General features: G+C 41.0%; 1 protein-coding gene across 1 annotated transcript in view; it reads right to left on the minus strand.

Moving 5' to 3' along the window:
• Window positions 1-13,447, minus strand: part of LOC146311585 (uncharacterized) — a 54,823-nt gene extending 41,376 nt beyond the window's left edge. Inside the window, exons 1-15 of the mRNA XM_084740364.1 lie at window positions 12,403-13,447; window positions 11,201-11,381; window positions 10,719-11,107; window positions 8,775-8,900; window positions 8,493-8,690; window positions 7,418-7,558; window positions 6,583-6,843; window positions 5,086-5,266; window positions 4,831-4,997; window positions 4,496-4,639; window positions 3,910-4,088; window positions 3,145-3,317; window positions 2,769-2,993; window positions 2,544-2,653; window positions 198-413 (exon numbers count right to left, since the gene is read on the minus strand). Coding sequence (XP_084596490.1) covers window positions 198-413; window positions 2,544-2,653; window positions 2,769-2,993; window positions 3,145-3,317; window positions 3,910-4,088; window positions 4,496-4,639; window positions 4,831-4,997; window positions 5,086-5,266; window positions 6,583-6,843; window positions 7,418-7,558; window positions 8,493-8,690; window positions 8,775-8,900; window positions 10,719-11,107; window positions 11,201-11,381; window positions 12,403-13,440 — 3,729 coding nt within the window. The 5' untranslated portion in view covers window positions 13,441-13,447. The remainder of the gene's footprint in view (window positions 1-197; window positions 414-2,543; window positions 2,654-2,768; window positions 2,994-3,144; window positions 3,318-3,909; window positions 4,089-4,495; window positions 4,640-4,830; window positions 4,998-5,085; window positions 5,267-6,582; window positions 6,844-7,417; window positions 7,559-8,492; window positions 8,691-8,774; window positions 8,901-10,718; window positions 11,108-11,200; window positions 11,382-12,402) is intronic.
• Window positions 13,448-13,681: the final 234 nt, after the last annotated feature.

The raw sequence follows: 13,681 nt of genomic DNA on the forward strand, positions 1-13,681 counted from the left end.
TAGCACGGGACCAATTCTTTCTCTATATTTCACAGATGCTGCTCCTCACTTCCTGTGGATCAGATTTCCCAAGATAGATGTAGTCAATATGTATGTGCAAGGTTCCTATATTTAAGCACCAGGATTGCAAATATGACTCATCCTTTCCTATCTGAGTTCTGTTGTTCTGTTTTTTTTTTTCTGATTTGTATTCTGACCTTTGTCGGTTCCAGAGGAGCTGTGTGCATGTAGCCGTTTTGGCTTGGTGGTGGGTTCAGCTTTCTCTGGTAGTCTTTGACCCAGTCTGTGATGCCCAGGAGGATGCCCAGTCGGTGCAGACAGTTCATGTGCCTCGGGTCAGACTGGGCCACGGTGATCAGGACCTGTTTCGACTTGGCCTGGCCGAGGACACGGGAGAACGGCTCCAAAAACACCTGAAAGTCACATTCACATAACAACATACACGCCGTTTCTTAATCAGAGTTACAACAGAAGTGCCCTTCACTCTGTAATCATGCCTGTCGGCACTCTGTAATGCAAACTATGTTGTAGTAAATGCTGCAAAGACAAAGGAGTTACAAACTGGAGTAAGTCTCAAAAGACCAACAAGCCAGAAATCTGCTGCTGTAGCTTGCAGGAAAAGTCTGTGGTTGGCATGACAACTGTAAGACTGATAACAACCACCTCCTCAGTAATTTAGGTGAGCAGATTAAATTCACAGGCTCAAGCTGCCCACTCTCTTGGTCAAGGAGACACTGAAATGTTTTTTTTTACAGTTTTTGTTTGTTTGGTAAAAGCTGTGCTCCATCTGTTTGTAAAGTTTCCTAAGGATAAACTATGCTGACATTTCAAAAGAAATGAAAGCCCAGAATCACTATCTCTACTCTCCATACTTAGAGTGTGTGTTTTTGAATCACTGTTCATGGCAGCTAATGATGCTATACTCCTACTGGTCTTGTGTTAAGCCCAAATGCACAGATTATGAAACACACTGATTAGATTTCAGGGAGACGAAGGTGGTTCTGGATATCAGAGCTTCAATTTCTTTTTCCTTCTTAAGGAGCCATGAATTTAATGACATCTACTGTTTGTTCTCAACTTTTTTACTCAAAGCTCAACATGACTTCTCTCCAGAGATAAGAGAAGGTTCATGATTTGATCCGGTAATCTAACATGGCAATTCTCCTATGCTTCAAACTTTCAGGGGTTATATTTTGATGTGTAATTGCAGTTATGTGGCGTGGTGTAAAAAGAAAAGTCTGCGTATGATGGAAGTGCCATGGGTGGTTCATGGGACAAACAGACACAGAACTTTCACACAGGAGACCAGGGTACATGTCCTGTGTGAAAGAAAAGGTTGACATTGACTTTAGGGCTGTACTCAATTCATTCCTTTCGTTTTCAGTTCAGTGCCAGACTGAACTCCTATTTTTAGCCTACATGAGTATGTTTTACCAATAAGATTTGCATTTTGATGCTGTGATGTGAAACATCAGATTTCCAGACAGTCAGAAGTAAAAGTGTGCAGCCTCCTGCTTATAGTTGAAGTAAGCCGCTAAAATCCCAGTGCATCTCTCACACTGCAGTGCAGTCAGCCAATCCAGTGTTTCACCTGTCCTCCATTTCTATCACCCTTCTCTGCTTCCATCACAGTTAGTTTTGTCATTTGTGATGATTTAGAGACTCGGTTTGTTAAGTTTACAGGCAATAGTGTTGAACTACTCTATGTATGACACAGCTAAAAACACAATAGAAGAAACTTGTTTACTAACCACTCCATCCACTTCACTTTTAACCTTGTCTTACCAGTTAACCACTACTACATGCTGTCATGTTTTTTAATGGGTGCAACAGCTAATATAAAAATATATATATCTTCATGGAAATGTCGACTCAGTTGACTGAGGGCTTTCCAGCTGATGATTCAAATCTTTGAATTTCAGAGGGCAGCCCCTGGTGACTTTTTAAGTTATGTAATGTACACAAGCTATTTAATGTACTAGATCTGCAATGATTCATCATATGATGATCATAATCATAATTAACTGATTGAATATAAATTGGTTAATGAAATAATCATCATGGTGAACTGGTAGCTCAGTTGGTAGAGCATGTGCCCCATGGACTAAGGTTTTAAGTCCTCTGCAGTAGCAGTGGGTTCAACTCCTGCCTGTGGCCCTTTGCTGCATGTCATCCCCCCACTCTCTCTATCTCACTTTCCTGTCCTCATTTCAGCTGTCCTATAAACTAAAGGCATAGATGGACATGAAAGGTACTTATTTTAAACAAAACCCTTTTCCTAAACGTAACCAAGTATTTTTTGTCTAAACCTAAACAAGTAGTTTTTGTGCCTTTATTTTGAAAGTCTACCAGTATGTGGCATATTATTATTGCTATCAGAATTATCATTATTATTATGATTATTATTCCTAACTTTACTGTGGATACCTGCACACACAAAACTGACACTAGAGGTTTAAGGTGTAGAGCTGCTGGCCAAGCTGCTGTATGTAATGAGTTGAGTGTGAGAGTGTGTTGCACATTGGTGATGTAGTATGACTGACCTGCTGCAAAAGAGCCTGACAGATTCTGGTGGGGATTCGTGTCAAACACGCCAAGAGGAATTTGGCCACTCTGCTATAACATGACACATCCTCTTCAGCCTGGGACAAATCTAAGGAACACAAGCACTAATTTTAGTAATGATGACAAAATCATTTGGCACTTGAAATACAATGTATTCTTCCAGTTGTTCATATGTCCCAGCCGCAGCCCTGAGACACCACTACCTTCTTTAGCCACAGCTGCTGCCAGGGAGCTCTGCATGTGATTGGCCAAGAGGGCTGTGGGAGCATTGACGATCCCGTCGGCTACCACCATGGACACGAGGTGGCCGGCTGTGCCGATGGGGTCCAGGATCGTAGCAGCACTGGAGAAATGCTTGTCCCCTGTGTGAGTGGTGATTCTGAGCAGCAAGCCTGGGGTCACCTCCAACGCTGCCAGACCTGTGTTAGCTGTGTAAATAAATAAAATGAGTTTGCAATTCACACTGTAGTTTTACATATTAATATTTGGCAACATTAAAGTACAGCTTTACCCTGTTTGTCCCTCAAACAACCACATTTTTATGTATCAAATGGGCATCTGACAATGGCTGATTCCTACCTGCATTTCTTTCGATGAAATCTTTGAGGGAGCCGTGGAGGGGTTTAAAGATCAGCTCCCACTGGCTCCACTCACTTAAATCCTCCAGCAGAGGGCAGGAGAGCAAGCTGGCCAGAGCCTGGGCCTTGGTCATCTCACCCAGGCGTCCCACTGCCTCGCACCCAGCCTCAGCGCTGTTCATGGGAGGGACAGGGGAGACAAGAGGTCATAGACGAGGACAAACCTTTGCATGTTCAATAAAATAATATGCATTTCACATCTCTGACACATAAAGCACATAATGACATAAGAGTCAGGTTATATTTCTGGCAGAGGCAACATTCTGATTCAGCAGTTGGTTCTGTTAAAGGAGCAACTCACTGATTTGACATCATGAAGTTAAATTTACTCATCATGAGACGTAACATACAATATGGAGGACTGAATCTGCCAAAATCAAAACTAAAGAAAAAATAATAGAAGACTCAATGAATAAATTAATGGCACTGAATTCACCAACATAATATTAAAAATAAATGTATGTATTAATTTATAAAATGTGTCAGAAATTGACAATCTGCTTCTGTATTTATTTACCTTTATATAAATTCCCCTTTAAATTGACTTTTGTGTTCAATTTTCCATTTTATTTAGTTAGTTGTTTGTTGTTTTTCCTCCGCATTTTTCTTTCTTTTTACATTTCTGCGTCATTATGGAAATGAGGGGGCTATAACTCAAATTGTGTTACGGGGTTTTTTAACTTTTCTCATAACCTGCCGTGCTAACCTTGATTTGCAGTGCTTGGCGAACATGGCCGACTCGTAGTAGACCGGGCTCAGTCCTCCTCCAACCAGTGACCTCTGTCGCTGCACCAGGCCAGCCAGCATGTGCAGAGTGCCATAACCGAGGTCACGACTGTCCCGCACCTTGTAGTGGGACCTCAGTGCTGTCTCAATGTGGGAGAGCTGAGAATAGGGAGGTGGATGTTAATGTTCTTGTCAAACTGTAGAACATTTAGTTCATAAAGACACACAGAAAGAATGGTAAAGCCTCTGGAGGTTTGCTTTGAAATAGTAAAAATGCATGTATGATATCAATGTTGAATTTCTCAGCTTCTAAACATTCATAAAAATTAGAAAACCTAGTTCAAAAAACAACTCATTTTGTTGTTTAGACATTTTTTCAAGACTGTGTGGGTGCAGCAGATCACATTTTGATTGACATCTCCCTCAGGAGGATCAGCATGGAAGCTAAGCGATGTTCTGCTGTGGACAGGGTCGGCAGCAAAATGTTTTTGGCCATCTATAAAAATCAATAGCAGTTTTTGTGTATGTTCTTGCAACAACTTTGTGTGTGCCTTTAAATGACTCACTTCATCTGGATCAGTGGAGGTTATGTCACCACACTGGTTGATGAACTCAAACACGTCTTGTCTGGTGGGTCTGAAGCCACTGCCTGCAAGTCCCATGCTGCCACTGCCCAGAATCACAGTGGATCCCAGTGTGTCCTGCAGCAGCTGCACACAACCAGAGATAGAGAGAGTGAAAACAGTTATCTTTTTTTTAATCTAAATTAGCCTGGTAGCAAGATCAGGAGATTTTTCAAGGGCTGTATTAGAGCTTAAGTCTAAAATACATACTCATACAGACTGTGAGAGTTTACAGTAAGATAAAAGATTTTAGATTTTATTAAAGAAACAACGGGTACCTGAATGTTTTTAACCAGGAACTCCAGAAAGTAGCCTTGCTCCAAAGAGAGGAAATCTTTGACCTGGAAGTGTTTGATCAGCTTCCTCTCCAAAGAGGCCATGTGGGCTAAAGTGAAGGCTGAGTTCTGAGATGACAGGCTGTCTTTGAGATACTGCTTCACTTTGGCTGAGAGACAGAGAGCACATACATCATTAGTAGACATTATAAGACCAGCTAACGTATGTGGCAGAAACACTTTATCCTGCATGAATACCTTCACTGGGGAGAGACGTGGTGGGTTTGTCCTCTGTTTTAGTTTGTTCAGTGCTTTTGGATGCCTTGTCTTTGGGCACCAGATCCTGTGGGACATCCAGCGAACCTCCACAGATGGCAAGCTGAAACAGAGCCTGTGCCAGCCGGTTATCTGACACCTGCAGCAGGAAGCTCTGGATGTGCTGGATTGGAAATTAAGCAAAGGTATGTATCAGAGACGTGACAAATGACTAATGACTTGTGTTCTTCTGGCTGCCACCTAGTTGTCATCAAATTTAATGCCCAGGGAGATGACACCTGGGAAGAGAGCCTGGCAGAGATGAATGCTTGCTTCATCAACTCTTGGCATCATCCATAGACTCCACTATTCAAAATCAAAATAATACAAGATGTTTAGATAAAAGGTAAGATAAAGATAAAAGTTTTTTTTCTATTCAGGTAGGGGAGAGATATGAAGATATGGAGATGGTGCCTTGATCTGCACATGAGTACAGACAATTTATCTGCTGAGCATACTGTGGTATTAACTGGTGAACTTTAGGGAGCGTACAGCTATCAGCGGTCTGAGATATGTCAAAATTATCACCAGTCTGTCACTGGAAGGTCCCTCAGCCAAACTGATAGTGGTGAGTACTTACAGATGAGGTGGATTAGTTTGTTTCGACTCTGATCTCAGTTGAGGCTGCAGAACGGCACAAAACCTTTGCTGAATCTGTCTTGGTAACCTAATCACCTTTAAGTGTAAACACTTTAATTTATTAAATGAATTAATAGTTGTGTAACATTTTTCTTCTTTGTTTTCCCAAAGTAACCTGCCTTTTTTCATCATTTTTAATATTTTATGGCACAAAATACAAATTGTCTCTTGTGCGTATGGGTTAATGTGTGGTCTAGGGCATGTTAATCTTGAATTTTGACCTTTACTAAAACAAATATCGATGAATGCCACAAAGGTTTTTAAACTGTTCACAGGCAGAATATAAAATAAAATCTGTGCATACAAATGATTCAAGCATGAGGCCCAGTGAGCTTCAAATTTTCTATCTCCGGATATAATGATGTTGGAAATGATGGAGGGGATAAACAGAGGTGTTCGTGATATCATGTTTGCCTGGATGTTTTAAAATGAATGTTATTTTAATAATGATGAGAAAAAGTCTACACACTGTAGATAAGTAGGATCAATTATCCAGTATGACGATAATCCCAGATCATGTGCAAGTAGGCGGCTGTCAAGATGAGTTAAGCCACGAATCTAATGTCTAAAGTCTGTCCAGTATTCATTAGCTAAAAAGTTACTTTTGCTTCCGCCTTCATTAAGGATTAGGAGATTATGAAGGGTGACATTTTGGTAATGAGTTCAGAACTGAGGATCAGTTCTCAGTGGCTCTGTGCCTTCTTAGTTATCTCCCCCAGTGGCTATCACCCAGCAGTCTAAAGCAGCAAAGGAAGCATCATATACATTACTAGAATACATCAGTAAGCATCTAGCACCCACCTTGGCCATCCTGGGACTGAACACCCCCACTGCGTTTGAGAAGACTGCCAGCACGACCTCGGCTGCCGGCATGGAAGCGTACTTTTTCCTGAGGTCAAAGCTGCCTGTGGAGGAGAAGGCACCTGCTCCCTGCAGCGGCTCCAGCACACTCTTCTTTATCTTCCTGAGCCGCTCCTGGGTCTCCTCCTCCAGCTCTTTCTGAATGGCCTCCCTGGCTTGCTCCAAGATGGTGTGCTCACAGCGACTCACCTTTGATAGGGTCTGAAAACCAGGGTTAAATAAAACAAGAATTATGTAGATGATATTATATACTTTTTTCTTTCATTGGATTAAATTTTTCATTATTTTTCATCTGTATGTCCACCAGATAGGTTTTACCAGGTTTGCCACTACTCATGGATGACTGATGACTGACTACCTATGATGTGTTCACCCATGATGACACAGATAAACAGTATGTATTAGCTATTTATACAGGTTGTGTGTTCAAAACCTGTTTGTGAAGTTTGTGTTTTCATTGCTGTTTTCTATTGGCCCAGCTCTTGCTTTAACCTTCGTGTAGTCTTAACATGCTGTATACTACCCCGGTCCTCCAGGTCAAAAATGACCAGCCTAAACCCCAAACTAAAGAATTTTAATTTAATTTTAAAGACCAAATCTATTTTGCATGAAGACACAATTTGTCATTTATCAAAAACTGGGTTTTCCGTCCTCATAGCACAGAAACACTGCATTTAATAAGTAGTAGCAGTAGTAGTAGTACTCCATCAGAGTAGAATAATGCAGAATAATGAACAGAAATTATACATGGAAGGCTATAATTCATGTCTATTACCGATATGGGCAATCCAACGCTGTGTATCCTGATACCCAGCTCGTAGGGACTTTCACAGTTGTAGTGGTCAGCCAGATACTTCATGAACTCAGCCAGGTCTATTTTCACCTTGCTCTGCTTCCTCCTAAAAATGCGAAGTTGCTAAACAGTGAAAACAGAGGAGACACAATCAGGTAAAATAATTCAAAGTGAAAACATTACACAGAACCCACATGCCTACAATTACAGGAACTGCAGTCATGACTTAGCAGGTAAATAGGAAAAACCAGTATGGACTGTCTTGTCATCAGGTAACAGAAATGTCATCAGTAACAATTAAATACTAAGTAAGTTAAAAAACAACATAGATGTCTGTCTTGAACAATAGTCAGCTGCCTCATAACAGAGAAGGAAAGCTACATATTTGGCACATTTGTGTTTCCCAGACTTTATTTTGCCATTATCTGGGTTGTTATGTGGCTATAACTGATACAGTGCATATGACAGACACAAGACATTCTCAGGTGTACAGATAATGATCAGCATTTAGCACAAACTAGGCTGCTCTGTAGAATTTTCAGTTCAGGTTAATGTAGCTCAAACATAATGTAACTGTGGTATTCTTCTGTTATCTTCAACCTGCACAACATGGTTGACATATTGCCATAGCAACCTCAGCTACACAGACTTATTGTTGTGTGGTGCCTTGAGGTCATTTGCATAATTTTACATGGCCTTCCTGGTTTCATTTGCAACTATGCAACACACCTACTATCCTGGCATCTGGATTACAGGTGTGCCAGTTAAGATAAAAAAGACAGTTCTACATCCAGTCTCTAATGACTTAAATGAAAAACAATGAATCAATAAAAGAAAATTAAAGTTCCGTAATGTCCCATCATGTACAAACACACCAGTAATCCACAGCTTACTCTCATGTACAGTGTCAAGTCTTTCAAAACAGAAAGTGTAATCAGTTTAGGCAATTTAGTATTTATTATTCATTGTTAATTTTAATTTGCTCTCTGTAAAATAGTGAGCGACCCATTTATTCATAAGTTTCATTTATGAAATTAAGACTTAATGTTTATCCTACCTTTAAGAGGTCTACTGTCTCGATCTGGTGGATATCATCATCCTTTGTGTTACTGTCAATCTTGAACATGCGGTGGACGAGAGGGAGTTTGCAGAGGGGCCCCAGGTTCAGCTCTTCATAGCGCTTCTTGTCCTTGAGGCCAGCCAGCGACTGGCCCAGCTCATACAGCGTGCAGATGGACGTCACCGCTTCAGTACACTGACAGACAGAGAAAAAAAAAAAATCAGTAAGAAACCAAATGTCCAAAATAGAAGAAATACTAGCAAATGCATGTTTGCCAACCTCGATGAACATGTTGATTTCTCTCATGATGTACTGAAGGTCTTTGAGAGCTGGATACACTGAGGGTTTCATCCTTGCTGCCTCAAAAGAGGATATCTGCATCAGCCCACACACCCTGGATACCACCTGGAAAAAGTTGCAGAAAACATTGAAGAGGCTATGAGAAAACAACATACAGTACTTAAGTTAGTTGTACAGATTCACAAATGTAACACAATGAGAGTGAAATATACTGAAAGGAAAAAAAGTAATTTGCTAGTTTTGTGCACCACAGTTCCACTAATACTTTGTATTTTCTAACATCTCTAATGAGGTCATTTGCTCAAAGTTCAACATGCCCTGTTGCTTCACTGCATCTTGGTCAACTGAGACTACTGTTGGTCAATACATTTATATCTGTGCCTCCTGTGGGATGAATAGCCTTTGTGACACTAGACTGTTTTTGCCAAATAGGGATTGCAGAGTTTTAGGAGGAAAGTTTTGTTAAAGAAACTTAAGCAGCAAATAGGTTAGTAGGATAACCCAGTGTAAGCAAGGATGGTAATTGATAAGATTTTATTGACACCAATGCCATAATCAATTCTGCTTATTGATCCAATTCTTTATCGATTCCTGTGGATTTTCTGTGCGGAAAAAAGTAGACATATTACCATTATTATTATTATTATTATTATTATTATTATTATTATTATTATTATTATTAACACTAAGGACTGTCTGCTTGCTTGGGGCAAATAAAATGCCATGTGGTGCAACTAAACCTGGTAAATCACTTGCCAATCTAGGCAAGTGGTAAAAAAGAACTATTTTAATCATATATCTATCAATAAAGTAATATTTCATGCAAAAGTGGCTGAAAATGCTGTTTCCAGCCTGTTTGTTATAATATTAAACTGAATAGCTTTGGGATTTAGACTCACAAAGTGAGACATTTAAAGATACTGGGCTTTGGATGGACATTTTTCACAATTTACTTTTCTGACATTTTACAGACATTGAAGCCCTTGATTAAGCATGATATTTAACTTGGGTCTTTGTTGTTATTTGAGAACTAATAATAAAAAACTATTTGTACAGTCGCACATAAAGATTGACTTTGGGCATGCAGATTTTTGACCCACATTAATGTTGAACCCTGGGATGTAAACAAAGTATGTTTGTGAATATGCTGTGATAAAGGAATTTCATTCAACATGTTTGTTAGGTTGCAAAGATACACAGTGCATTTCAGTGAGGAACAGAGACTGCTAAGAGACTGTCAGTCTAACGACTTTATTCAACCGAGCACGGCGAAATCACTTTATGGCTGCACCACATCCACCGGAGCTGATAGCGGCCAGTCTAGACAATTCTTGTAATTCTACCAGCAACACTGCAGCACATCCCTCCCTGCCCTGCTTCAAAAATGGGCCGAGTCTAATTTTGACGGGTGTCATGTCAACCTTCGCAGAACAGACTGAGTGGGCAAGAAGTCAGACACGGAAATGCCACGGAGAATCTGGTCAGTTTTCAAAATAAAAGACCCTGCACAGACCAAGTCAACAAAATCTGAGCAAAATCGGGCAGGCAAAACACTCTTCTGAAACGCTACTGGTGGGATACACTGCTGTGTGTTCAGTGGAATTAATGGGTATGATGTACAGGAAATTGGACAAGACGTCCACATTTTCACAGCCCTAAGCTAGGCCTGGCACACTCAAGATACACAAACACACACAGATGATGTCACTTATCTTGGATGATCGTTGAAATTGTTAATTAGTACCATCTGAATAGTTAACCTTTGCTTCTTAATGTTACATTAAGCTAAGCTAATTGTCTGTTAGCTTGATATTTATCACACAGACATGAAAGTGATAGAAACCAATAATAAAGTGAATAAATGTATTCCCAAAAATGCTGAACTGTTCCTTTAAGATTCAAACATGTCCACTTCCAGCTCACCTTCTCTTTGGTGACCAGCTCTCCCTCTGCAGCAATGTCTCGTATCACATCTTCCATCAGACTGTTGACTGTATCATGATCCAGGGCTCTTTTCCTCCTCCAACCAGTGATCTCGTTCTCATCCTCCTCTATAGCCTCAGATGCCCGCATATTAGCTCCATGCGTCTCTCTCAGCTGGGCGTGATAAGCCTCTCTGAACACGGGGGTACCGTTGTCTCTCTGGGTGGCATCTCTAATTTTGTTCTTCTGCTCTTTGGTCATGCTCACACTTGTCGCCAGCTCTGGAAAGTCAGGGCCAGAGAGGAAGGACACAGGGGCCTGCTGCTGCTGCTGCTGCTGCTGCTCTTTTTCAGGCTGTCTTGTAAGACCCTGTGCTGCTGTGGGAGGACCTGACAACACATATTTGTTTTATAAGTATGGATAAGAGACAACATTTGTTTGTTTTTTTAGGTATAAAGCTGGATTTTGTCATGTTTGGCTACCTGTAGTTTCAGGCTGTGCTGCTGGTTCAGATTGAGTGGGGGGCTTCTTAGGTCTTGTTGCCTCCCAGTTGTCATACAGAGACATGTACTGTGCGAGAGGAAATGGTTCACCAAACTGCTGAACATAGCAGGCTTGGAGCTGGTCCATCGATGGTGTAGTCAACTGGTACTTCGTCATCACCTGGAACACATCAATAAAATTTTAATGACTGGGTGGTTTACATACAAAGATGATGTGAGGGTCAAGGGTCTGTTTTTTAGATTAGATTAGTAAATTAAAGGTACAATCCAAATGCAAACTGCAACTATATCAAAGTTAATAATTTAACATCTTTATATGCTTTATATTTGTTTACATCAGTAATAAGTATAAATCAAAGTGCAAATTACTCACACCTTGACTTTGTCTTTAATTTGTGAATATACCTCAGAATCAAATTGTCAAAAGTCAGCTAAAAAGGATTACCAATGCAATACTGACCAGGCTGATATCATGACAACCAATTTTGAAACACTGGGTTGTTTTGACTTGAGACATGTAATGTTTGTGTTTCAAAAGATTTCACCATATTTCAAAGCAATGGGCTGCACACCAACACTACTCTATTCTGTCTTGCTGCCATAAATACTTGTTAGAGCATCCAATGTTAATTCAAGACTAAAAATGCTGCCAAACAAATACTCTACTTCTTCCAGTTTGAGTAACATTCGCTAAAAACTGCAGTGCCCAGCTGTTTTTGGAGATTACTGAGTATTTTCAAGTGGAGCTATAACAATCCCCAGTCTATATTTTTATTCATGGTGAAAAAAATGCTTACTTACCTAATGCTAGATCTTTAAACAGCCCCTCAGCTCATCCTGTCTGAAACAAGCCATTTTAGCTCCTGTCTCTTTAAGAGCCCCCTGCTTAAAAAAAGCCCATGGAGCACCGCACATTTTCACACCAAGTTTGCTTTTTTAGAAATCCCAAACTTTACTTGCAAGATGGCATGCACCCTATTTTATGTGTACACCACATTTATAAATATGGCCCCCTGTCACTATTTGAAATGAGTTATATGAGAATTGTTGCTTTACTGTCCAATGCCCTAAAATAAAACAAAACAGAACTTTATATATCCTGAAAGAAATTATTGTGCCAGATTGCTCCAAAATTAGAGTAAATGTAATGAAACACAATCTTCATTGTCTACGTAACTGACCTCTATGACCCTCTGGTACAGCTGGTCTTGGGTCAGTTTCTCAGCTGGCTTGGAGGCAGTGAAGAGTGTGCTGACAGGAAGACAGGGGGTGGAGAAGACAGGAACAGTGGAAGTCAAAGGAGCTCCTAAAAGGTTCATTCCTACCTGAGTGGGAGGCACACAGGGAGAGCTGAGATCCGCCTGTGGCGGTGTAACACTAGGTGTAGCGATAACTGATTCGGCCCTCTGTGGTGTTGCAGGCCTGCTCTCCTCTGTAGCTTTGGCTGGCTTCCCAGCTCCAGGCTGACTTGGGGGCGGGTGGACCTTATGGAACACCACGTCCTCTTTCACAACTAGATCTCCTTTCAAAGATGCTACCAGGTCAGAAATAGTTTTGAAGCCCAAAGAGGATAAGGCCAGGTTGTGGTGGTATGTCATGCTGTAGACTTTAACCACTATATTCAGAGGAATCCCCTCTGGGTGATTCTTTATCATGGTCACAATATTTTCCAGAACCGTCTTAATCTTCTCCTTGTCTTCTGAAGCTTTTGTTGATGCTTCAGCTCTGACGACTTTGCTTCTTTCCTGCCAATGGTCCTTGTGAAACACCAGTTGCCCCTCCACAACCAGACTATCCAGAGAATCTACCAGGCTAGTGGTGGAGCTGAAGCCCAGAGAGGATAAAGTCAGGTTTGTGCGGTATTTCTGATTGTAGAACACAGCCAGCTTTTTAAGTGGGATCCCAGCAGAGTGCTCCTTCACCATGGCCACTATGTTATCCAAAACCTCCATATCGTTGCTGTCATCTGTAGCTTTTGTTGATGCCGCAGCTCCAGCCCGCCTTGCACGACGATGGCTTTTGTGAAACACCAGTTCCCCCTCCACAACCAGATCCCTATCCAGAGAGTCCACCAGGCTAGCCATGGAGTCGAAGCCCAGGGAGGATAAAGTCAGGTTCCTGTGGTATGTCTGGCTGTAGACTATAGCCAGCTTTTTTAGGGGTATCCCATCTGGGTGCTCCTTGACCATGGCCACTAGATCAACCAGAACCTTCTCCATCTTGAGTAATGCTGTCAGGAGGAAAAAAGACCACCATTAAACCATCTGGAAACTTGGCTTAAAATAGCGAAAATGCATATATGATATCAAAGTTTAGTTTCGCATTAACTATCCACACAGATCTGAATGAAAATAAATGTCCTGAACTATTGGGAAACGTGGTTTAAAAACATCAGTGTGGGCGTGTCAGCTCATGTTTGATTGACAGCTGCCTCAAGAGTCCTAACATGCCAGCAAAGCA

The sequence above is a fragment of the Lutjanus erythropterus genome, chromosome 17, assembly GCF_056507025.1.
Source record: "Lutjanus erythropterus isolate fLutEry1 chromosome 17, fLutEry1.hap2, whole genome shotgun sequence".
In the NCBI taxonomy this organism is placed as follows: domain Eukaryota; kingdom Metazoa; phylum Chordata; class Actinopteri; order Lutjaniformes; family Lutjanidae; genus Lutjanus; species Lutjanus erythropterus.